The sequence below is a fragment of the Aquarana catesbeiana genome, linkage group LG09, assembly GCF_042186555.1.
Source record: "Aquarana catesbeiana isolate 2022-GZ linkage group LG09, ASM4218655v1, whole genome shotgun sequence".
Taxonomy (NCBI): Eukaryota; Metazoa; Chordata; class Amphibia; order Anura; family Ranidae; genus Aquarana; species Aquarana catesbeiana.
The window spans coordinates 298,060,479-298,085,856 of NC_133332.1; the positions used below are offsets into that span (position 1 = coordinate 298,060,479).

At 42.9% G+C, this 25,378-nt stretch overlaps 1 protein-coding gene across 3 annotated transcripts in view; it reads right to left on the reverse strand.

Moving 5' to 3' along the window:
* FUBP3 (far upstream element binding protein 3) overlaps positions 1–25,378 on the reverse strand; it is a 136,674-nt gene that overhangs the window by 25,570 nt on the left and 85,726 nt on the right. For all 3 annotated transcript variants that reach the window (XM_073600482.1, XM_073600480.1, XM_073600481.1), the window contains 3 exons: positions 24,718–24,820; positions 22,292–22,392; positions 20,874–21,012 (listed from right to left, as the gene is read on the reverse strand). In XM_073600482.1, coding sequence (XP_073456583.1) covers positions 20,874–21,012; positions 22,292–22,392; positions 24,718–24,820 — 343 coding nt within the window. The remainder of the gene's footprint in view (positions 1–20,873; positions 21,013–22,291; positions 22,393–24,717; positions 24,821–25,378) is intronic.

The following is a 25,378-nucleotide window of genomic DNA, read 5'->3' on the forward strand; positions in this document are numbered from 1 at the left end:
GGTCCTATGTCCCTCATTATATAGTTTCATAAGTGGAATTAAAAATCAGTCTGCAGTCCATATAGAAACTATTTCGAATATGAGGCAAGCAAATAAGAGTAATAGAAAGAACGCATACAGTTCACACACAATAATCTGCTCACTTGCTCTGTTCATTCACATACTTGCGGGAATTCATACAGGGTGTCAGACTCCCTTTAGAATTCCGTCTGGGTACAGCACTGAAAGTTTTGGTACTTTCACCTGATTTATGTATCCATCTAAGACAGCAACATGAATCTGTCCCTCTCTGCACTGAGGTAGGAGCGTCCACATTAGACATCTTCCTCAGTGCACTCTCTCTGCCTCCCTCCCTGGCCTTTACACCGGTCATACTGACAGGTGCAAAGCCAAGGTGTTTTGTACTGGTGTGGGTGGAGTTTGATGGGTAACTGGGTGATTAGTTTCTCATCAGGTCTGCTTAACTTTTGTACTACCATGTGCTGTCAATCAAAAGTAGAGCTGAACTGAAGGGGAACTAGTTTCAGTTTCCCATCAGGCACTGCCTCCTCAGTGACAAGTCATTTCCCAATTTTGGGTGTTGCCATATGTGGTAATGACATCACCTGTATCTCAATTTATGTTTAACTTTTGGCCTGGGAATCATCCGGCTCACAGCTGAATGTGTGGCCCGGGGATACAGCTGTACATGCAACTGTCACATTGATGACAGCTTCCAGGCAAAGGCACAGCCTGCTCTGGAGTACCTCCTGTATGGCAGCTCAGAGCAGGTCTTAAATTCCCACCAGGTTCCCAAACAGAGAACTGTACTAATGTAAGCCATTTGCCATAGAGACAGGTTCTTAAAGTGGTGGCAGTACAAACTACCTGAATTTGCTGCAAGAGTTGTCAACACTGGCACAAATGCTTGCCTGAATTGGGTAAAGGTATATCTTAAGGGAACTCCCGCCAGAAAAGTGTTATTAGGACTGTTTTGAATTCCCCCGACTATGGTTACACTATGCAAGCCATTTCCAGATTCTCCTGAAATAGGCTCAAAAAACGTGTAGGGCGAGACGAGGCTAATGTCATCACGCTGCACGTGGACCACTGCTGCTCTGCTGGGAGGTAATAAACACCATGCCTCGATGGTAACTCCACCTATGTACATGCTTTGCATGTCTAGTTTACATGAGTTTCAATTTTGGCACTTCCTTTTAGTGATATAATACAGGCAATACTGCAAGAAGTTTATATATCTTTAAAGTGGTTGTAAACCCTTACAGACCACTTTGACCTACAGGTAAGCCTAGATTAAGGCTTACCGGTAGGTCCAAGAAATATCCCCTAAACCTGCACGGTTTAGGAGATATTTGCAAAAACACAGGCACCACTGTCTATGGCGCATGCGCCGTAAACAGCGGTGCACTGAGCATGCCGCTGCTAACGGCGATATGCTGTTAGTGGCGGCTCCGGCCAGCCAACCACAGCGCCGGAGCCACGATACCCGGAAAGAAGATGGACGCTCCGTAGCAGAGGGGACAGCGGTGACATCGCAGGCTCCTGTGTCAGGTAAGGGACACATAATGGGCTACTATGCGATGCATAGTAGCCCATTATGCTTTACCTTTGGAGGGGAAACAAAGATGAAGGAAACCCATCAGGGTTTCCTTCCTCTTTAACCTCTTCCCACCTGTGCTATAGTCAAAAGACTGCTACAGCAGGGCTCGCACTGCTGGGAGGGCATCTATGGATGTCCTCCCATGATAACGCTGCCAGCATCGGTAGGGATCTGTGATTGCTGTGTCCTTAGGACACAGCCGATTATAGATCGGGATAAAGAGCCAAATCACAGTGGCTCTTTACCATTTGTGTCCAATAACAGCTGACTAGTGTATACAGGAGTTGCCTGTGATCAGCAATCCTCTCCTCACGCTAAAGCTGCACAAAATCATTAAAGAATTGAGATCGTGATTCTACCCCCCTCACAATCTTAAAAACAGCATTTTCCCAATTCGGTGCAGAGTTTTCTCTGCTCACAGCTGAAAAAAATAAATACCGTATTTATCGGCGTATAACACGCACTTTTTCCCCCTTTAAATCAGGGGAAAATCATGGATGCGTGTTATACTCCGATCCCCGCTGTCTGGAGGAGGGAGTGGCGCCAATATACACATAGCCGAGAGTACTGTGTACTCGTCTAGGCTCAGCTCCGCATTGGACCTGTGTTATGTCCATCATAGGAGCCGGGCCAAGGGGCGGGACTGTGAGAGGAGCCGAGTACACAGTACATCCGTCTCTGTGTATCTCGGCGACACTAATTTTAAACGGCAAGGCTGCAAATGGACACTGGGCAAGGCTGCAAATGGACACAGGGCAAGGCTGCAAATGGACACAGGGCAAGGCTGCAAATGGACACAGGGCAAGGCTGCAAATGGACACAGGGCAAGGCTGCAAATGGACACTGGGCAAGGCTGCAAATGGACACTGATCATTCTGCAATGATGGACAAGGCTGCAGATGGACACTAATAAGGCTGCATTGATGGGCATGTAAGTTTTTTCCTTAAAATTTCCTCCTAAACTTGGGGTGTGTGTGTTATACGCCGATAAATACGGTAAATAAAACGGGCAGCCTGCCAAGTTTAGCTTAGACAGAGATAAAGAGAAACATTGTATCAATTTAGTTCTTTAGATCAAAGGAATGAACTTCGGTCTGTAAATGAAGCCAGTTTAACCACTTAAAAGACAAACTTTTTCTGACTATTGTTGTTTACAAGTAAAAATCTTTATTTTTTGCTAGAAAATGATTTAGAATCCCCAAACATTAAATTTTTTTTTTTTAGCAGAGACCCTAGAGAATAAAATGGCGGTTGTTAAAATAGTTTATGTCACTCTGTATTTGTGCAGCGGTCTCCCAAATGCAATTTTTTGGGAAAAAATACACTTTAATGAATTTAAAAAAAACACACAGTAAAGTTAGCCCAATTTTTTTGTACAATGTTAAAGATGAGGTTATGCCGCGAGAATCGGATCTTTATTTTAAGCAAAAAAAAAAAAATAAATGGGATTCTCATTTTGGCCAGAATTGTGCAGCTCTACTTCACGCTGACAGCAAGTGAGGAGACCCGATAACCAGCAAATCTATACAAGGGAAATCTACACTGATAATCAGGGCACTAATCAGTGCCCACCAGCAATTTTGTTTTGTTGCATGACCGCTCAATGGTCAAAGCGTGACAGCGCTGAAAGCTTAAAAATTGGCCTGGGCAGGAAGAGGGTGAAAGTGCCCTGTAGACAAGTGGCTAAGCAACATTGTGGAGGAGGAAGCCATTTTCTAGAGGGGTCTTGCTCTTGTGATACAAAATTAAAGATTGTATGCCTAAGGGATATGGGTGGCTCTGTATATTACCTAATTTGGAGGTCATACTGTCTGGAAAATATGCTTCCACAAGGTGCTATGTGCTTTGTACTGCTTTGATATGACATCTCTCACTTCACATGAGGTTTACGACTGACTTTATCACGTGTATTTTGTGGCCATTGATATCTTGGGATTTACTGTAAATTATCACAATTTTTCCAAGCATTGCCTTCATTTAAAATATTTTCTCAATCTAGAACCTGTGGATTTCTGTGGCATCTGACACTTCCAGCCTTTGATTTGAGAAAAAAAAACCCCACAAAATATAAGCTTTATAGTTTTTTTTTTTCCTGACAACTGGACTGAATTTAAATTTTTTGAGGTTCTACTGATTAAAAGAACATTCCTTACCATGTTACCAAAGGCAACCAAACGGGTTTTCCTTCCTATGCTCATAGCACATGAACGGAACCATGTGAATGAATACTCTAGACTACATGGGCAGTTCTATCTGATACTTTTACATTAAAGCTAGATTTGGCTGCCTCTACGGGGTGCGGCTCACAGACACAATGTATGACCTCTAAACTTTCAGAAAAGCATCTGTACACCACAAAGCCAAACAGACTGCAAGACATAGCATATGGTTGAAGTGAACTATAGACGTGTGAATGGGGTACGGATAATCGATTAAAGCATAACCTTTCAATCCCATCCTCCCCTGAAACTGGCAGAACATGAAGTACACCAGTAAAATGTGATACGGTATAAGGAACAGCAGGGGGCACACTGTACGCAATCTATGAAACTTCCATCTCCATAGTGGCCAAGTGCTCCACTGCACTGACCATTGAGTGAAGCGGAACATGTTTGTACCAAGTTATGGAACCTTTACCTATATTGACCCTAGCACTTAGCGTAAAACTTAAAATTATCCCGTAAACTTTAAACCTAATTTCTGTCATTTTTTTGAAGCTTTGTATGAATAAAGTAGTGTTTTATCTTGTGTGTTATAGTTGGGGAGATTCCCACCCACCTTTTGTCACTGTGATCCCAGAGCTAAAAAATGTTGGGCACAGACGGCAAGACAGACGACAAACACCGTACAGAGTTTCTAGCCATTCTCCACTCTACTAAAGTGTACCAAAATATCCAAAAAAGACGGCGCTGCCCTTTTAACAATATAGCCTCAGTATGGAAACACATGGCAATGGTGTTTACCAGCTGCCCCTTTAAGGTGTACTACCACCCTTAGTAAACAGAAAATGAATGCGCTTGGTTTACAATATGTATGATACCCAATATAGAAGCACTCCACCCCTCAAGGGGTGAAATTAAATTTCTGACGTTTCCGTGATTATCTTATTGCATGCATCATGGCATAAGCAACAGCACCCATAGTGGGAAAAGCAGAGGAGGATAGTGAAGAGTTAAGAACACCACAGAGGGATTGATATCAAACTGCATGAAGGCTGCTTTGTCAGTTGCATCCATCTAGTTAAGAGCATACTGCACCCGGGGTGTAGAGCTGATACTTTACCACTGATTGTTGGAGGTAGAAATGACCCTTTTTTTGCATGGTGAACTCAGAGGTGATTGGGTGATCTCTTCTAACACCTTCCAGCAATTTTTTCCTCCATCGTATAGGGATCATTTATATTTTTAACTGTCTAGCCATTATATTGCCCATCTCTTTTCATTGTTTATATCGTTTGCTTTAGATACAGGAAATGTATACTAATAGTAGTGAAATCACCCACATTAAAGTATTGCAAAGCCTATCAAGCACATTGTTTGCATTTCATTTCACCCCCTGAGGGGTGGAGTGCTTCCATATTGGGTATCATACATATTCTATACCAGGACCTAGCAGACCTCCAGCAGTTGCAAAACTACAAGTCCCATCATGCCTATGCCTCTGGGTGTCATGCTTGTGGCTGTCAGAGTCTTGCTATGCCTCATGGGACTTTTAGTTCTGCAACAGCTGGAGGTCCACTAATTGCATATCCCTGTTCTATACCAAGCTCTTTCCTTTTCAGTTTAGTTCCGTCTCAGTCACTGTCCCATCTGTATTGATTTCCCTTCACAACCTTTTCCTGCGACACATGAGGGAAAATCTTCCCAACACAAATGATTTTGATAATTTCCCATTTAATCCAAAGCATAAAAAAACTGGACTGGAGTTGGCCTTTGAGTTATGCTGGCCATACACTATACGAAAAATCGGCCGAAAAATCGTTCGTATAGACACTTAGTTCGTTTTTCGGCAAGTTAATGGGCACAAATCGATAATCGTTTGTGACGTTTTTGTGGGGAAAAAACGAACGGGAAGTTTGGAAAATTTCTGCCGAACGTACGATAAATTGCAAGGTTAATGTGTTTCCCGTCCGAACTGTCTGCACTAGGTATATGTAAAAAAACGAACAAAAAATTATTTATTCATGTCCACTGAACAATTTATCGGTCATTATATGATGGCACGATCGTTTGCGGTCACGGTCGAACGTTCTTTTTTCGAAAATGGGTTCGGCCGATTTTCTGTATAGTGTATGGCCAGCATTAATCACAATGTTACCTATACTCCACCAATTCCTTGCATTAAGGTATTAAAATGTTTAGGCATCAGTATCGCCCCCTCACACCCCTTCCCCCTTTTAACTTACCTGAGCCCTCAGATGATCCAGCGCTGTGCCTGTCTGCAGCTCTTCTCTCCCCTCACTTCCTGGTCTCACAGGCTTTGTTGAAGCAGTGGGTGCCATTGGCTTCCCCTGCTGTCAAACAAAGCTAGGGATGAGGGAGCAGGGCCGAGTCCTGCTGTCTGTGTCTATAGATACAGACATCGAGGCTTGGGAGCGTGCCTGCAAGAGTGCCCCCATAGAAAGCATTTACAGTCACTTTAACCTAAGAAAAGTAACCATAAAGTAAACCATGTCAAAACAATCAGCAGATCTTGAGATATGAGTATATGCGGTTTTGGGCACATCTTAGGTTTGCCTGTAAAAGCTGATCTTGGCCATGACCAATCCAAACTTTTTTTATTGTTCCACCTAACTGGACAATAGGACTATGGAGTGCTGGGCCATGCTCCACATTTACAAGAGAAGTTTAAGAAGAATTTCAGGTATGGATATTTTATACATAATTCCATTGGACCAATGTAAATGTGTATACAGCATACCTGGCTGATGCCCCTGGAAGCTGGAAATGGCTGTACTACACACCGCTACTTCAGTGATTTCCACTTGCTTCTGTGTTAAGTGGCTGCACTTCTGCTTACTGAACACATAAGGTCGGATTTATCGGCACATGCGCCATTCAGGGAAAGCTTTGCATTTCCTGAATGAATGCAAAGAGTTCTCTGATTGGATGAAGTAGAGAGGCTTGGCAATGACAAAACACTCTCCACCTCGTTCAATCAGGGAATGGTTTGCATTCATTCAGAAGATGCAATGCATTCTATGAATGACGTTCGTGCAAAGCAGCTGACCACCTGTGTTCACAATGCAGGAGAGCGGTCCCTTAGCACAGGACCCTGAAACAAGTGGAGATAACAGGAGTAACAAGGCCTATGTCAGCGATTTCCAGATTTCAGGGGCACCAGCCAGGTATGGTATGTACATATTTTTAAAGGTCCAAGCCTGGAATTATTCTTTTAAGCCCAAATGGAAATTGATTTTTGCCTCATTTACCTTACGCCTCGGTCCAATTTAAAATACCTCTTCCTAAGCCATCGTGTAGTGTAATGGATCAAGGTCACAGTCTTCTCTATGAGCTAAGCTTATATCCTGCCTTTTTTTCCTGGCTTGTTATATCTTCTTTGGCACTGGTCCCCTTGACCACCCCCAATGAGTTCTTCTGCCTCTGGATTCTATGAGAGAGGATCCAGCTGCTGGAAGTGTTGCCTCCACCAACAGGAGATGTCCATGTCATGCAGGCAGTGATGTGGCAGCCAAAGAAGGATCTCAGGATATAAACAGAACATAGCAAGATTATCACGTGACCAAGGATTCAGGTAAGTAAAAAATAGTACATTTTCTTTTTCATACCAGCAGAGAGGAGTTTGCCAACATTATGGGAGTTTGGCTTTTAAGCGTTGCATATAATTTCAAATGCAGATTCTATGTGGACAATTTAAACACCACAATAAACAAGAATCTCCGAGAAAGACAAAAACTCCACATTTTATAATCCTCTATTATTTCTATAGCTGTTTATCAGTATCAAACTAAGCGCAGCCTCTGCAGTTTTCCAAATTAGCCCATAAATTGTAGCTCTATCAGCTCAACGGGAGAATAAAAAATTGATTATCACTTGTTGAGTAAGTGTGTTAATTGCTGCAGCAATTAGCTTTTTTTTTGAGAAAAAAAAAAAGGGGGGGGGGGGGGGGGTGATGGCTGGTCTGGCACCAGAAATTTCATGTTAGTCATAAAGAAAGCTTACGACTTCACTGAAGACCCATGGTAACCTTGATTTTGGTAAGTACAGACACACACAAAATAAAAAAAAAACACATTCATGTCTCCTACTCCTTAATCCAAAAAGGTGTCCACTTTAGTGTATCAAACCAATTCAATAATATAACTTCAATGTGTAAGACTACAATACAAACAATTCAAACAATTCAATGCATTACACCATGTAAACTCTATAAAGCAGTACATGAGATATTCATTCTACAATATAGATATATCAAAGTGTCCCCTCGTGCGATTGTGCTCCTCAAACACTTGCCCCCCTTTATCTCCCAATTACAGAAAAATATCTCAGGCTTACAGGTGTCCCCCTGGGTATCATTTATAAAAACATTCCATTTCTCTCCTCTCCAATACAGAAAGGTGGTAGAATCCAAATAGTTCATGATTCTTTTTTCCCTCTTAGAAGTTTCAGTCTCATATATGGTGCGCCTATGGAGAATGCAAATAAAAGCTATATACTGTAGTCTGTCTATTAAAACATTTTTTTACCTTAATGCATTCTCTGCATTAAAGAAAGTTCACCTTATGGGAAAAAAATAACAAATGCACATATTTCCGCAGAAAAAAAAAAGTGCACGTATTTTTTCCCGCAAGAGCCTAGAAAGCATTGCACCCACGATAAGTGGATCACTGGTGCAATGCCAGGCTCTTGCAGGCTTGGGAGACAGGTACTGAAGGGCAGGAAGATCAATGAACTACAAGAGTGCTCACCAGTGCCCTCGTAATTCAATGAGAGCTACAAGCTGTCTGTCGCAATGGAAGATGGGGTAGGGATGCACCGATACCACTTTAACACCGAGTACAAGTACTGATACTTTTTTTCAAGTACTCACCGATACCAATCACCGATACCTATTGCCTAGGAAGAGTAGGTATGGGGGGTATGGGAGCGGAGTTAGGGAGTTAGGTGAGGTTGGGTTAAGAGGAGGGGGGTTGCGGTAGTTTAGGGTGGGGTGAAATAGGGATTGTGGGGTGGGAGAGTTGGGATGGAAAAGGCTGCGATTGCTTGAGGGGTGGTGGTGGTGGTGGTGGGGGGGTGGTATGGAGGGAATGAGGATGCAACACAGGGAGAGCACAGTACAGGGGGTTAGGAGGGCAGGGCTCAGGCCCACTGTATGCAGAGGGCAGGGCAGGGCTCAGGCCCATTACATGCTGGCACCCATATTTTGGGTGTAACATGCTCCTAAAGGCAACGTTAACCTTTACGGTAAAAATGTATGTATTCTATGCATCATTACTCTCTCGATGACATGCCTCATACGAAGTCCAATGACCACTGCCTTTTTGTTTGTCCATACATACTTTAGGGATGGAGGCATGTCATGGTGGTCTTGCCAGGTCAGATTTCTTGATCCACCTAAGCTGTGGATCTCTGCAGCTCCTCCAGAATTTCCATGGGCTTCTTAGTTGCTTCTCAGATTAATGTTCTCCCTGCCCGGCATGTCAATTTAGGTGGTAGGTTTGCAGTTGTGCCATACTCTTTCCATTTTTGGATGATGAATTGAACAGTGCTCCATGAGAAGTTCAAAGCTTGGGATATTTTTTTTTTATAAACCTAGCCCTGCTTTAAACTTCACCCCAACTTTATGCCTGACGTGTCTAGTATGTTCCTTGGCTTTCAAAATGCTGTTTCTCTAACAAACCTCTGGAGGGCTTCACAGAACAGCTGTATTTATACTGAGATTAAATTACACACAGGTGATTCTATTTACTAATTAAGTGATTTCTGAAGGCAATTGGTTCCACTAGATTTTAGTTAGGGGTATCAGAGTAAAGGGGGCTGAATACAAATGCACACCACACTTTTCACATATTTATTTGTAAAAACATTTAGCTGACATTTTGATTTAGCCAACACCAACAGGATGGTCTCCCACACATAAACACCACTTCCTGTTCTCGTTTTGATCATGTGACCGGTCAATGACTGGGCCATGCTCCACTTAAGCCAAAACTTTCAAAAAAGAATGCATTAATGATCATTCAATATTAAGACCGATGGGCCATTCAAATACACGATTTATTCAATCTAACTTCACTCATCATGGTGTTTATAGTTTCAAACTTAGCAAAAGGAATATCTCCATACCCCGTGTCTCCATTATTTTGTTATACATTCAACTGTTCCAGCTTCTAGTAGAACACAAGGGGAGGATAATCATTTTGATGCTGCCAGCAGGTTAGGATGACAAGACAATTGCACCAAGTGGCTCCTGTATACAAATGGAGAACACATACAGGATCCATCTCTATGATGGAGATCTGTAAAAAGGAAACCCCCCTCCAGTACCATGTGCTATAGACAAAAGCAGGTTCCAACTGAGCTATGCATATATTAGAAATACACATAGGAAGCCATATATTTTTGTTAATCGCATACACTGGCAACAATTCAAAATTTCTACTAAGTAGTTCTGTTCTAAAGAAAAAAAAAAAAAAAAAAAAAAAAAATCTACTTACAAACACACACGACTATAGAGAGGCTGAAGAATAAATGGAGCTGTTACTGGTATGTAGATAAAATTACAAATGATTCAGAGAAACAGAGCATTTCCACATTTTCTATGAACGCCTGTGAGGTACAATATCCCAACCATTAGATAGTAATGATTAGCTGCAGGATAAATGTAGCGGAGAGGGGATCTCCCAATCAATTACAGAAGAACACTGCACAGCAGGGACACCCATGTAATCACCTCTAACCTCCAATCTGTCGTCTCATTCAGTGCATGAGGCCGTATAGTCATGAGACTGAATGGACATTTAACAGACTAGAGATAGAGTAGAGTGAGAACAGGGGAGTGAATTGAACTGCTGGCTGCCTAAAAAGAATTATTCTGTTCTTACATAAAGCATTCTTGTTTCCTAAAGAACCAAGATGGGTCTCCTCTTCAATGATTCCAGAGTTTAAATACATTACAGCCCTAAGTAGTTTTATCCTCTGGTTTCCAGCCAGGCAGATTTCATAGCCTTCTAATGTTTATCTTGCCTTGAGCTTTATGGAAGCATGGACTATCCGCATAGGGCTATGGTTTAAAATGCAGGCAGCAGCCCATCTACCTTTTCTATTAATCTGAGAAGCCTTTTGGCACACCGCTTAAAGCAGAGCTCCACCCAAAAGGGGAAGCGCCACTTGTTTAATCCCCCCCCGCTGTCACATTTGGCACCTTTCGGGGAGAGCAGATACCTGTCAAACCAGGCGCCCGCTCCCACTTCTGGGTAAGATTGCCGCAATTGTTGTGCAGCGATCTACGAAATGTCCGCCCCCCGCCTATTGGGAGACACACAAGTTCCAGAAGGCGGCGGGACCATTCAGAAAACACAACGACATCACGGGATCCCTGAACAGGTCCTTATATTAAAAGTCAGCAGATACAGTATTTTTAGCTGCTGTCAATTTTTATTTATTTTTTTGTACAGGCTGGAACCTGGCTTTAGGAAAGAAAAGCATTGCCAAACATAACCGCTGCAAGCCCACTGCTGCCCTTCACATAGACTTATCGAGGTGTCAGTGTTAAACTATTCTGTCACCAAAATCATCATCAAAAATTGAATCTGATAGTTAAAGCAGAAAAGTTGGAGGAAGTGTTAGGTCTAGTTCACAGCTATGCTTTTTTGGTGCTTTTTGCAGAAACGCTCTATAGTCAATTTAACATGGTTTCCTATGGGACACGTTTACATGCATGCTTTTTTCAGCCGCTGCGTTTTTGGAAAGGGTCAGGTACTTTTTTTGAAAAAGAATGCAAAAAAACTGAGCTTTTTTTTGCTTTTTTGGTTCCATACACTTCAGTGGTGTATCCAGGGTATGGCTAGTACCATGGGCGCCATTTGAAGGGGGCGCTCGTGAGTGGCTAGGCAGAAAGGCACTTACCAGGGCATACTTGCCAACAGTCACGATTTTGATGGTACATTCCCAGACTGTGGCCGTTTCCGGTAGTTTCCCGAAAAATCATTTTTCTCCCAGGCGGGGACGGACTGGGCCGAGGTGTAGAAACCCCCCCCCCCCCTTAAAAAAGATGAACAGCTCCGGCACGCCGTCAGCCGGCGCCACCCACACAGTATGCTGTGAGGGATGCAACGGCCAGCTACTAGCTAAGGAGGTAGCAGGGGCTGCACAGTGTCCTAGCCAATCAGTGCCCGGGGTACAGAAGGCTCCACCCTCACAGTTGTCAGCTAACTGCTGTCACATGACAAGAGATGGCCATCGCCTGCTGCATGCTACTAGTTCCCTCAGCCCTGAAGTGTCCATCACTCGGAATCCGCTCTCCGGGAGCCTCAGCACTGTGCCCGGGAGGAGGGAGGACGCCATGGCCTGGGCTGCACTGAAGGACACCAGCAAGCAGAACGGGTGAGCAATACAGGCTGACCGGAGGAGGGAGATTCTAGAGAAGACGATGACAGGAATGGAGCCCCTGCTAGATAAGGTGATGACAGAGTAGATACCAGGAGGAGCTCCCATTGTTTATGCGGCACCTAATGAGGATAGAGGATGGAGGAGCGCTCATAGCTAAGGTGATACCAGGAGATGGGTCTCTCTCTCACACTGTCACACATGTGAGCACACTGATAATTAGACTTCTAGAAGATGCTACAAGTGTGACAGTGTTCCTGATGATTTGCAGCTGTTTCTAAAGAGCTCTTGGTGCCAGAGTTCTGTGTGCTCTGCACAATTTGTTTTTATATTGCCTTTCAGGATTTAGGCTGGTCGGGCTTGGATCTTCACAGACTTATTATACATTTACTGTCTTACTAACCGTACTTGGCAAATGGACTGTTAGTAAGACAGAAACTGCAGTATCTGATCTCTTGTATCATGTCTGCAGTCTGACTGTCTCCTGCACCATGTCTGCACACTCTCTAACCATCTCCTGGCACCACCTCCGCACACTCTCTAACCATCTCCTGTATCACCTCCGCACACTCTCCAACAATCTCTTGTACAGTATCTGTCCGATGAGATCTGCCTGGAGGGATGGTGTTTGCAGTATCTTTATCTGCTGATTGTTAAGCTTTCTGGAATACACATATTGCTATTGTGGTGTAGGATCTGGGCCTGCTGTCCTTCCATCCAGCTTTCCCTTCTCCTTTCGTTACCTCTTTCATCTCAGACTCTAAACCATGTTTGGGTTATCTGAAAGATGTGGGTTCCAAATGTTTTGACAGGGGTGCAGTTTCAATGCTTGCCATAGGTGCCATTTTCACTAGATACGCCTCTGACAGACTTCAATGGAGAAGCTGCAGAAAAGCATGTAGTGCGTTATTGCCACGATTTTACAGCGGGAAAAAAAAAAAAGGGTCTATTTATAATCTTTTTTATATTTATACAAAAAAGTTTTGCCTTTCATCTCCATTTTAAACTGAATGTTTTACAGGGTGATCGCTTAGTCAGTTTAAGTATGGTGATTTCAACAGGAGGAAGGGGGCCCCTGACCCAATAAGCTTTCCTTGTAAATATAGAAAATATACATTGAACAAATGTAATAACCAGCTGAGAAAAAAAAAACTTTAAAGAACAATTCCACACCCCGTCTCCGCATGTGACTTTTGATCTTTTTTGTACACTTTTTTTTTTCACCCAGAAATTTACTGGTCGGTCACGACGTAATGTGCATGGTCCCCCTTGTATAGTGGTGGGGAGCTCTCAATGATATTCCCTACATCATTGTACTGCAAGACTCGGGGATGACAACTCCAAGGGATGTGTCCATGAGGTCCTGTATGAATAATGAAGATATTTGCCAGCACACCATGGAACGGCGAAAAATAGCGTCCAAACGGCATGTGACATCATCACACGCCTGACGAAGGGGTCCTGGGTGACTCCGAAACGTTACACTCTCCTTGTGTTGTGATCATGCAATAAATTACACGTTTGGATGCTATTTTTCACCGTTCCATGGTGGGTTGGCAAATATCTTCATTGTGACTTGAACCAGTATCCAGTTGGTTGTTGCTGCAGCACCCATATTCGTGAGCTCATCCAGGAATGTGTGCGATGGGAATATTAAGTATTACATGAGGTCCTGTATTCACAGAAAGTGCTGGATCACAAAAACGGGAACGTCTTTAGGGAAGGGTGACAGAGGAGGCGAATATTACAAAAAAAAAAACAAAAAAAACCAAAATGAATTCAAAAAATATAAAAATGCTGGGCTCAAAAAAATCAAGTAAAAAAAAAAGTAGACCCCAAAATATTTATCTTTAAAGACAGGTTTACTAAAACTAGAAAGTGCAAAATGTGGTGCAGCGCTGCATGCTAGCCAATCCGCTTCTAAGTTCAGTTTGTTGAATTAAAACCCTTGTGGTTTTTCATCTTAATGCATTCTATGCAACAAAGTGAATAACCTTCTGTAGCGCTGCAGCTCCCCTGAGCCCCCCTTATACTAACCTGAGCCCCATAATTCCCTCGCCGGGAGCAAGCGAGCTCCGTCTGGTGTCTCGTGTTCTGATTGGATAGATCAATAGCAGCGCAGCCATTGGCTCCCGCTGCTGTCAATCAAATGATGCTGGGGGGAGGGGCCGAGTCCGGCATTCTGTGTCTATGGACACAAATGCTGGACTCGGGAGCGCTTCTCCTAGGTGGTTTCCCGATGCGGGGAGGATCCTCCAGCGCCGATGTGGGACCCCAGAAGAGTAAGATCAGGGCCACTCTGTGCAAAACAAACCACACAGTGGAGTCAAGTATGACATGTTTGTTTTTTTAAAAAAACTAGAGAGTTTAGTAACCCTTTAAGCTTTGACAAAAAAACCTGGAAGCTGATTAGTTTCTATGAAGAGCTGTACCAGATTTTGCACTCTCCAATTTTAGTAGATCAACCCCATAAAGGTAATTTCCAACCTATAGCAATTCTTAAAGAAGCAAGGGACATCTTTAACAATAGAAAAGACTCAGAAAGTAAAAGCAAGCTTGTTATTTTTCAGTGCGCCTGGCTTATTAGATCAGTTTACCCCTAAATGGTGTATATGATGCTTCTATTTGCAGAACACCAGAAGGCAGCATCTATTGTAAAGATCAATGAAAGATCATTCTTGTCCTACCCCTGGCACCTTCATTAGAAAACAAATTCACTTATTTTGGACATACCTGGTAAATACCAACCTAAACGCCATCTCCTGCTCTCTAGCTCCCTCATCACCTCCTCCCATATCCGCCTCCAGGACTTCTCCCGAGCCTCACCCATCCTCTGGAATTCCCTACCCCAATCTGTCAGACTGTCTCCAAATTTATCCACTTTTAGGCGATCCCTGAAGACTTTCCTCTTCAGAGAAGCCTATCCTGCCTCCATCTAACAACTGCATTATTTTCTCCATTAGCTCATCCCCCACAGCTATTACCCTTTTGTATAACTTGACCCTCCCTCCTAGATTGTAAGCTCTAACGAGCAGGGCCCTCTGATTCCTCCTGTATTGAATTGTATTGTACTTGTACTGTCTGCCCTAATGTTGTTGTAAAGCGCTGCGTAAACTGTCGGCGCTATATAAATCCTGTATAATAATAATAATAAACAAGTTGGAAAAAAAACAAACACTGGGTTTACATGCACTATAAAATTTGGCAGAAGCTTGTTTTTTCTCTATACCGGTCACATCATTGGATTATTTAACCATGTAACCAACTGCTGTTTTTCATGCCAATTTTAATATGGGCTATTGCACCAATCTCCTGGTATTCAGTGGTGTTGTCCCAATTTGTCCCTGCAGTCTGAGAGCCTTTGAATGGAGCCCCCCTCCTCCCAGGCTGCTCCTATTTACAGGAACAGTAAGGAGAGGAGGTAAGAGAGGGGCCCCCCAGCTGGGTGGCAAATTGTAAAGCAATTAATCAAGGCAGTTAAAAGGCAGAGTGGACAGGCTAAGGCTGTGAGCCCCTGCCTGTCACTGACACACACTGTTTATCATGGAAATGTGACTGGGCTAAGGGAGGGGGGTGAAGGCTTCTCTCAAATGCTGGCCGAGCATCTTTACAGAGAGTACTTCCGCTGGGCATGTCCTGCCAGCCTGGAATATGTCTGTAGTTAGAAGTTAGCCCTTTCTTACCCTAGCGTCTCCCAAACAAAGAAGTCAGCACAGGCATTACAGCTAACCTGATACACAGTATGAAATTATTGCAATGCAATTAAAGGAAACGTATAGCCTTACCAGTGTATGCATTGACAATTTAAAGTCCCAGAGTAGTCTTTTTGGAGTATTAAGCCTAGTACACACTATTTGTTTTTCAAGTTGAATGAAATAACTACAACGGACAGCTCAGGAGGGGCTGCTGTACTAACTGACGTTAGTACAGCGATCTCCCCTGCTGTTCTTATTGTGCTCCGAGAGGGGGATGGCCCCCCTGCCAGAACACTCTGGTCAGCAGTCACAACCGTAGGCTGAGAGGGCGGATCGAAAGCCGATCGGCAGACTTTTTTCGATAACGCCCCTTCAACGAAAGCCAGCTGAACGCCCGGCTTCGGACAGACCAACTGCCGTACACACGGGCCGAATGTTGGCCGGGTTCTATTGAACCGCCCGACATTCAGCCCATGTGCACTAGGCTTCAGAGGAAATAACAGGCGAGTTGTGCTGTTGGCTAAAAACGAGTGACAGGACCCTGGAGCAGCAGTTTAACGTCAAATTTTGTGTGCAAACTGCCAAAAATGCGAGTGAAACTTTAGTTCTGTTACATACAACAGGCTTATGGTGAACATTCCATGAAGAAATCAAGTGTTTTTGAATGTCACTCCATGGTCGGTTTAAAAGAGGGTTAGGAAGAGGTCCATGATGATGAAAGAAGTGGGCAGCCTAAGCTTCATCTATCCAGCCCTGTAAAGAGATCGCTATACTTACCTGTTCTGCAGGTGCTTCAGTCCGGTCCAACGCTGACCTGTCAGTGGCAGCTTCAGTGTGTGGGAGTGTGCAGGAGCGGCAGCCAACAACGGATGCCCCATAGTAACTATGGGTGACGTCACCTTCCAGCCATTGTCAGCTATCTCTACAGCCGCTGCTGCTGGAGACTGGACAGGCTTCAGAAAAGGTAAGTATAGTGATTTTCTATACGGGGTTATATCGATTAGGTTTAGAATGCCGTTGAGAGTACGTTTAGCATTAGTTTTGGGTGAACGTACACTTAAATTATCACATTTTGCACACACACACACACACACACACACCCATATTTGCTCACATAAAACTTCAATGCTTTCCAGCACAGCAAATGGTTGTGCTTTACTGTGGCTTTCCTCTCATACTGCAAGTTTATGGGTTGGTTGACTCTTATCACAAAATTAGTTCATAATAGAGGTTCATCTACTTCTACCCTTATTTAATACAATATATTGACAAGCAAGCATGTAAAAAAGTAAATATCACATTAAAAGCTTTTTAATGCGAACCTGTACACTGCCCATGCTAGCTCCCACAGCTGCTTATACTTACCCTTTCTTCACTCCTACATAAGTCCCTTTTCTCAGGAAAGTCCTAAGAAAGCATCATGTGCTTACAGGGGGCCGCTTCTCCTCACTCCCAGCAGCCACAGTATAAACAGCTTTGGGAACCAACATTGAGGTGAACATAGTGTCTTTTCCTGTATGGTCAAAGCACAGGTTTGCTTTAAACAAAGTCAAAGAAGATGTCGGTGATGGCCTCCATTCCAGGGCAGGCATATAGTGAAGATTTTACTTATGAAGAACGGCCAGTGCCGTAGGCTTACCGCCAACACATTAATAGTGCACTAAAAGGGAACAAGAGCAGCAACCCAGCAGAGACTAGTGTGTTACAGCAGGTACAAAGGGCAGGCTGGGTAAACAAATTGTTCTAAATATACTTAAGTGCCTGAGCTGCTAATCGTTCTGTGATTATAATCTAATTAACAGCCATGCTTCACCAAGCAGAGGCTGCAAGTGAGATTTATGGATGCTGGAAAGTAACAAAGCCCTGATGTTGTACATTAAAGACTAGCAGAATGCCAAAAGAAACCAAAATGATCAGAAAGGGACAGAGACAGAACAGAAAACGCAATGCAAACACAGTAAACCATCAGAAAAAAAAAAACAAAAAAAAAAAAAAAAAACAAAGAAGAAATAATGGCGATAGGGCCACATGTTTGGAAACCTGTAATTTACTGAGACTTTAGGCCATGCACCCCTCTTCCCTTACTGCACAGCCTGCCTCAATCACTGAACATGTGTACCTCTGACTGTTCCCGGGAGTAAGAAAAAAAAACGGATTCAAGTGTGTAGCTTCAATACCTAGTCACCGACCTAGAGTAAGCATGCAGTATAGGAGTTTTGACTTTTCAGATCTCCGTGGCTGTTGTGCTTGTTTCTGGTCAATTACTCACTTTTTAGTAAAGCCAGGATGAGGATGACAACCCCAGAAAAAAATCAGTGGGACAGTGGAAGCTCCCAGACTTCTTTTAGCAAAGGCTCACTTTGCAAATTTGAACATGACAAAAGCAACACATCCTGTTACACACATACCCCCTGCAAACATTACAGCAAACGGATTAGGAAAAGCAGAGATACATAATTTTAGAAAATAGGGTTGAAAGTGGAGTTTCCTTTAACCTATTTCTCAATACAATTTCTAGATTAAAAGCAAAACTTCAGGATTTTGACAACCTAAAAAAATGAAACCTAGAAAATTCCTTGATTTCTACGTCAACATTTTCAGGCACTGTTCTACACGCAGAAGGAACTTTAGTCAACATACCTGTGTTAAACTAGAAGTGTGCACCTGTGTTTGGAGACCAGCTATCACCAACAGTCACTAGTGTCATACTAAGGATTGGGCACCAGTCAGCATAATACCCCAGGTGATGTGATCACCATGATAGCCAATCATGGTGAACACAAGGTTTTTCACCCCTTACAAACAAATCTACAGACTTCAGCTGTTGCTCAGGAAAGGGCAGGGTGACATTCTGATTTTTCTTTCCAATCTTATATGTTGCAATATCTTTTCCTTAATGTATTGATATTTCTTTGCATTGTGCATTATTCTGACCTGATGCACGTCTCCCCTTAGTCTGTGGGGATTTGTTGCTTATTGTTTTTACCTGTACCTACTGTGCATTTTTATATTCTATGCATTTTCTGAATAAAAATAAAAAATAATATTAAACTATAAAGATAACAACCACTTTAGGATGAGGCTATTACCGGCACTTTGTTGACAAGTTTAAAAACAGTATTTTTTTTGGTAGAAAATTACTTCTAACCCCCAATTATACATTTTTAGCAGAGACCGTAAGGAATAAAATGGCTATCGGCAATTTTTTTTTATGTCACACAGTATATGTGCAGCGGTTTTGTAAAGGCATTTTTTTGGGGAGGAAAAAATACACTTTAATGAATATAAAAATAACCCAAAAAATAATATATACCCCATTTTTTTGGTAAAATGTCAAAGATGTTGTTATGCCGAATAGATACCGAACATTGCGCACACTAGTGGAATAAAACGACGGTACTTTAAAATATCCATAGGCAACGCTTTAAAACACCTTTACAGGTTGCCGTTTAGAGTTTTTTCCTTATTTTACCTTTTCATTTTTAATTAATCACTTCTATTTTTATTACAAGGAAAGCAAACATCCCTTGTAATAGTAATAAGGATGTCAGCCTCTTTATTGACATTGCTTCGGTCCTCCAAGGCCATAAAGGCGATCAAAGAGGATCTACTCTTTGATGGCCTGTGTGACCAGCCAGTGGCAGCCTAGAATCGTTTCTCGGGTGAACTGGCAGAAATGGTAAGCCTGAGAAACACTATTGAGTGCTGGGAGCAGGGGTTCCTTTAAGCTGCTTCTGAAAGCAGTCCAGTGGCTCAATAGCCACTCGGAATGCTTTCATGAGAAAGCCAGCCACTGGCTGTATAAAATGGCACCAGGGTTATGGCCGATGTCTTCAGCCATAATCCCGGTAAACCACTTCAAAGTCGCAAGGTACCTGTTGATCAGAAATTCAGAGTTGCCGTGTGTCCAGTGTTCACTTCTTGTTATCTCAAGGGCAGATAAACACCAGGAAATGTGCAACTATGGCAAAGATGACTGCATATTTTTTTATTCCTGACATACACTTTAACTACTTTCCGACCAGCTGCCCACGGAGCCGATGCGAGTGCCCGGTGGTCGCAATCACCGCCGGGCTCCCGCGATCGCTCGGGGCACACAGAGAACTGGTATCTGTGTGTGTAAACACAGTTTCCAATTCTCTGAGGGAAGAAGTGACAGATCATCTGTTCATACAGAGTATGAACAGCGATCTATCTCTTCCCCTACACAGTCCACTCCCCCTTCAGTTAGAACACAAACTAGGGAACACAATTAACCCCTTGATCGCCCCCTAGTGTTAACCCCTTCCCTGCCAGTGACATTTTTACAGCAATCAATGCATTTTTATAGCACTGATCGCTGTAAAAATGCCAATGGTCCCAAAAATGTGTCAATATTGTCTGATGTGTCCGCCATGTCGCAGTCCCGATAAAAAAAATGCAGATCGCCGTCCTTACTAGTAAAAAAAATAATAAAAATTCCATAAAACTATCCCCTATTTTGTAGGTGCTATAACATTTGCGCAAACCAATTAATATACGCTTATTGCGATTTTTTTTACCAAAAATATGTAGAATACATATCGGCCTAAACTGAGGAAAAGAATATTTTTTTTTAATATATTTTTGGGGGATATTATAGCAAAAAGTAAAAAACAATGCGTGTTTTTTTTTTCAAAATTTACGCCTTTTTTGTTTACAGCGCGCCAAAAAAAAAAAAAAAAAAAAAAAAAAGCAGAGGTGATCAAATACCACCAAAAAAAAAGCTCTAATTATGGGGGGGGGGGATGTCGCATGACCGCACAGTTGTCAAAGCGTCGCAGTGCCGAATCACAAAAAATGCTCTGGTCAGGAAGGGGGTAAAATCTTCCGGGGCTGAAGCGGTTAAAAGTGTGTACTGCATCTATGGACATCAAATGAATGATTTGGCTCGGCAGCTCCTTGCTGGGAATACATCAACCTTGTTCAGACTGAAGAAAGTGGAACAGCTTCCTGTGCGATTTTAGTGTGGAGGTTTCTGGTAAGGCCTACCTTTACCGATGACAAGTCCACATTTGTCTGCAGGCACAGTGTAGGTGATCTCTTGCATTCCTCCTGACGTACCAATATTCCACTCACGACTGCGCCCCCGACCCCTAGCGATTGCCAGGCCGCCAAAACCATCCCTTTCCTGCAGGAGACAGCACATAAATTTAGACTGCAGAACAAAAAGTTTTTTTCTACCACTAGTAAAAGCGAATATAAATCCTTCCAATGTTTAAAATGCATTAAGAATAGGCTTGGTTTAAATCTTACCACTATATCTAAATATTTTCAAAATGTTTTCTATGAATAATATGTGCAGCCATATTTGCTCATTACATGTATTGTGCTTTCCTAGTTGTGATTTACTGCTCCTGCTTGCAATGCGTGTATAATTTGGCTAACTCAATGAAAACAGTGCACTTCCTGTGCAGCATTATTTAAAAGGGAGACATAGTAATTGCACAGTTACCAAACACCCCCTTAGTGGCTAATCTACTGATCTCTACTTTACTAATCCACAAATTATGAAAGTGGAATTAAAGGCATTTTTTTTTAGTTTGGATAGAGTATGAGATGGTCATAAAAGTTGTTTTTTTTTTTTTTGTGCCATCTGTGTCCCATAGGGGAGATTTCTCTTACTTCCTGTTCCACGGCCAAAGTGATAAGCTATCCCTCCAAAGTGAGGGAAAATCTTGGGGTGTCCAAAGAAATGGTATCCCCCATTGGAAGACTTCCCCTCTATCACTGGTCCAGTGTCAATTCAAAATTTTGGATTTTCTTTTTACTGTCAATGATATGGTAAATAGGACAGATAGAGGGTGAATCTCCCTAATGGGGGCACAGGTAGCGATAAGAGCCAACAGCTTTGTTCCAATCTATGTCCACACTATCTGAAACGGGGGGATTTACCTTTAGTTCACTTAAAGGAGCAAGTTAGTAAAAAATATAAAAAAACCTCACTAGAAAAAAAAAAAAAAAAAAAAGAAGGAGTATCCAAGATGCTGATTGGGAGACAAGACTCCTCCAACTACCATGTCCACTGCCCTGACCAGGTGCCCAGGGCTCTTTCCCAGGCTGAGGTCCATCATGAGGATCCTCCAGAGCCAGTTTCCTGTGCCATCAAAGCCAGGGACAACATGGTCCTTTTGGTTAGTCTTAACCAGCATCGTTGACACTAACAAAATAATTGAGGCATGCTGGTGGTAGGATGAGTTATCCTGGGCTGGATTTTCTTCTAAGTGCTAGGGACAGCATTCTTGCAACCATTTTCTTTCACAGGAAAGCAAATATATACAAAAATATTAAACTGTTCACATGCGTTGTACGTTTTTCTGGTGTTGTCTTTTGCACAAAGGAGGAGTGTTGCAGGTATCAGGTGCAGGTATAAAATGTCAGTACAAGTCCATAGAGTTTTAGTCTCTCACCTGTGCAGTCACAATGAGCTCATTGATGATATGCGCAGCGTGCTGACACCGGTCAGGGAGGCCCATTACTTGCGCCACTCTTTCAGGGCTGATTCCATCATCTGCAGGAGGCAAACACAAGCAAAGCAAACCATTTAGCCCCATGTGCTGTAAACCCAGCTGTTATGTAGCGCTGCTTCGTATATAAAAACAGGCCAGCACATGCCACATCAACTAAAGCATAACAGCAGCGACTCTGCTTGAAAGCTGCGGATTACACAAAATGACAGGCTTCTAGAAAAATATATCTATGTGCAAAAAAAAAAAAAAAAAAAAAAAAAAAAAAAAAAAAAAAAAAACAGCACCCAGTGGCAAACTGTCATGAGATGAGCAGTTGGTTAAAACAAACCCAGACAACACAACTGGGATGGTTAAAGTGGAACTGTAGCCAGACACATAAAATGTATAAATGTGGAGGGTTTTGTTTGCTGGAAAATTCAGTTTTTGCCACAAAATCAATGGCTGGCCCGCCCACTCCAACTCCCTTTTCATCTTTTAATGTGAAAAGCAGCTTTAATGACCAATAGGAAAAAGAAGAAAAAAAAAAAAAAAGTAAAGCTAATGCTGGCAGGAACATGCATAAAATATATACCGGTAAATAAAAAAAATAAGAGGGAAGAAGTGATTTGTGTCTTCTAAGATTGTTTTCACACTGAAAGCGCCGGCCTAGTTATAGCGGCGCTTTATCGCTATTTAACTGACGCTTTTAACCCCAAAAAATTGGTTAAAAACTCCAGTTTTGTGGCACTTTCAAATCGCATTACAGGCATTTTAAAAGCGCTGCCCATTCATTCCAATGGGCAGGGCGTTTTGGGTGCGCTATATACAGCGCTCCCAAGACGCTGCTTGCAGGACTTTTTGTGAACGTCCCGCAAGCGCACCGCCCCAGTGTGAAAAGTCACACTCGATTGAATGGGAGACGGTTTTCAGGCGCTTAGCAGAGGCCATTTCCAGCGTAAAGCGCCTGAAAACCGCCCCAGTGTGAAAGGGGTCTAAAAGTAAAAGTAAACCTCTGTCTGTATGAAAATAGTATTTGATCCTGAGATATGGGCAGCTAAAATTTTAATGAAAGTTTTGACTTTTTTTAGGTCCCTTTCACAAGGTCGGACCATTCAGGTCCGCCTGTCAGTTTTGTCGGAGGACCTGAACGGGCGCTCCAAGTTAGCCCATGGAGCGACGGATGTCAGTAGCATGTCCGCTGACATCCAACCAGCTAAAATCAGACGGATGGCCATAAGTTCGCATCCGCCCCTGGAGGATCGGGTGAGATACGATGTCCGATCTCTCCATAGCAACCAGCGGCGCTCGACAAGCCCCTCCCTGCTCAGTGAGCAAAGAGGGACCTGTCATCCGCCAGCTCAGCAGAGATCAATGGAGAGATCTCCCGCTGAGCAGGTGGACAGAGGCGGACTCCGTGGCAGCGGATCCGCCTCGTGGGAATGAAGCCTTAGTCCGTTTTCATCAGATCTTACCCGATCCGATCAGCCAGGGACGGATGCGAACGTATGGCCATCCGTCTGATTTTAGCGGATCGGACCGGGTCGGATGTCAGCGGACATGTCACCGCTGACATCCATCACTCCATAGGCTAACATGGAGCGCCCGTTCAGGTCCGCCGACAAAACTGACAGGCGGACCTTTACGGTCCGCCGACAAAACTGACAGGCGGACCTGAATGGTCCGACAGTGTGAAAGGGGCCTAAAAGAAAAGAAAGTCCTAACTAAAATTGTTTTTTTAAAAATGTCAAGTCTGGCTTCTGTACCAGTGAGCAGCTGCTGCAGGGGAGAAGAGGGAGCCCAACCAATGGCTGGGCCATAGAAGCCTATGGGCGACATCACAGCTTGCAGAATTCAGTCATTGTCAAACACTCCCTGACACAGAGCTGCAGGATCATGGAATTAGGCAAGTACACAGATCTTTATACAGGTTAGGCAGAAGAGATAGGGAAGGAGGGAGGGACCATTTCTAATTATAGATAAGGGTTTTCTTCCACTTTCGGGTTGGACCCAGCCCCTCACCACCTTGCAAACCCTTTTCTTATTGAGGCCAACAATTGAAGGATAAATAGAGAGGCAGGGCTAAGCTAGCTTCACAGGGAAATTGAGATATGCATATAACATGTCTGGGTCTACTTATAATTAATGGCATGTGCTATTCAATAAAAGTAATCTCTGCTTGTGAATTTTATAAATATTTCAGGTTTGTGACAAGTCTGCGTTAATCTTAATTCTAAAGCGCTGTATATTGCACTGTGGGGGACTGTATTTAGGTGTTAAACTGAACAAATGCACCAATATTCAAAACAATGAAGACATGCAACTCCCTCGTGTTTGGTTCCACAAAGAGCCATGTACCACATACAAGTATTAGATAATACTGCACATACCTGGTTTAAACTGAATTCTTACGCCGGCATCATTCTGAATTTTTTTGATCATTTCCCCATTTCGTCCTATTACGATTCCCACAGCAAACCTAGGTACAGACACCTGTGTATTGTAACAAAACAAAAGCAAACAGGTAGCATTGAGACAAAGCAGCAACCAGCCGTTATAGAGAAGTACAATTTCAAGGTTTTTGTCAAATAGCAAATATAATGCCTAACCGTCACAATTTTATATTGGATGTAAACCCCTACTGGAGGACATTCAGTTTGCTAAAGCAATGTGTATCCTAAACAAATCACCATGTGTGTTTTCCACAAAATATTCTTCCCACTTTTTTTTTTTTTTAGTTCTTTAATCTCTCTGTATCCCAGTTCTGCTAATCTCCTCCTTCAGTCAGTTTCTGCATACTGCGAACATTTTCCAGCAGTAGCTGCACATCATTGCTCTGGACTGGTTTCCTGATCTAAACGGTGTATCAGGCCTGTGTATTAATATGGCCAATTGAAGTCTCCACCAGGGGCACACATGAAAGGGTGACAACAGGAGCAAAAAAATGGAATATAGCCTTTCAAAAAGACAATATTTTTGTCTAGGGCCGTAGGTTTGCTTTTATATTGCATTTTTATTTTAACAAAAGCTTCCAATTTAAAAACATTGAGA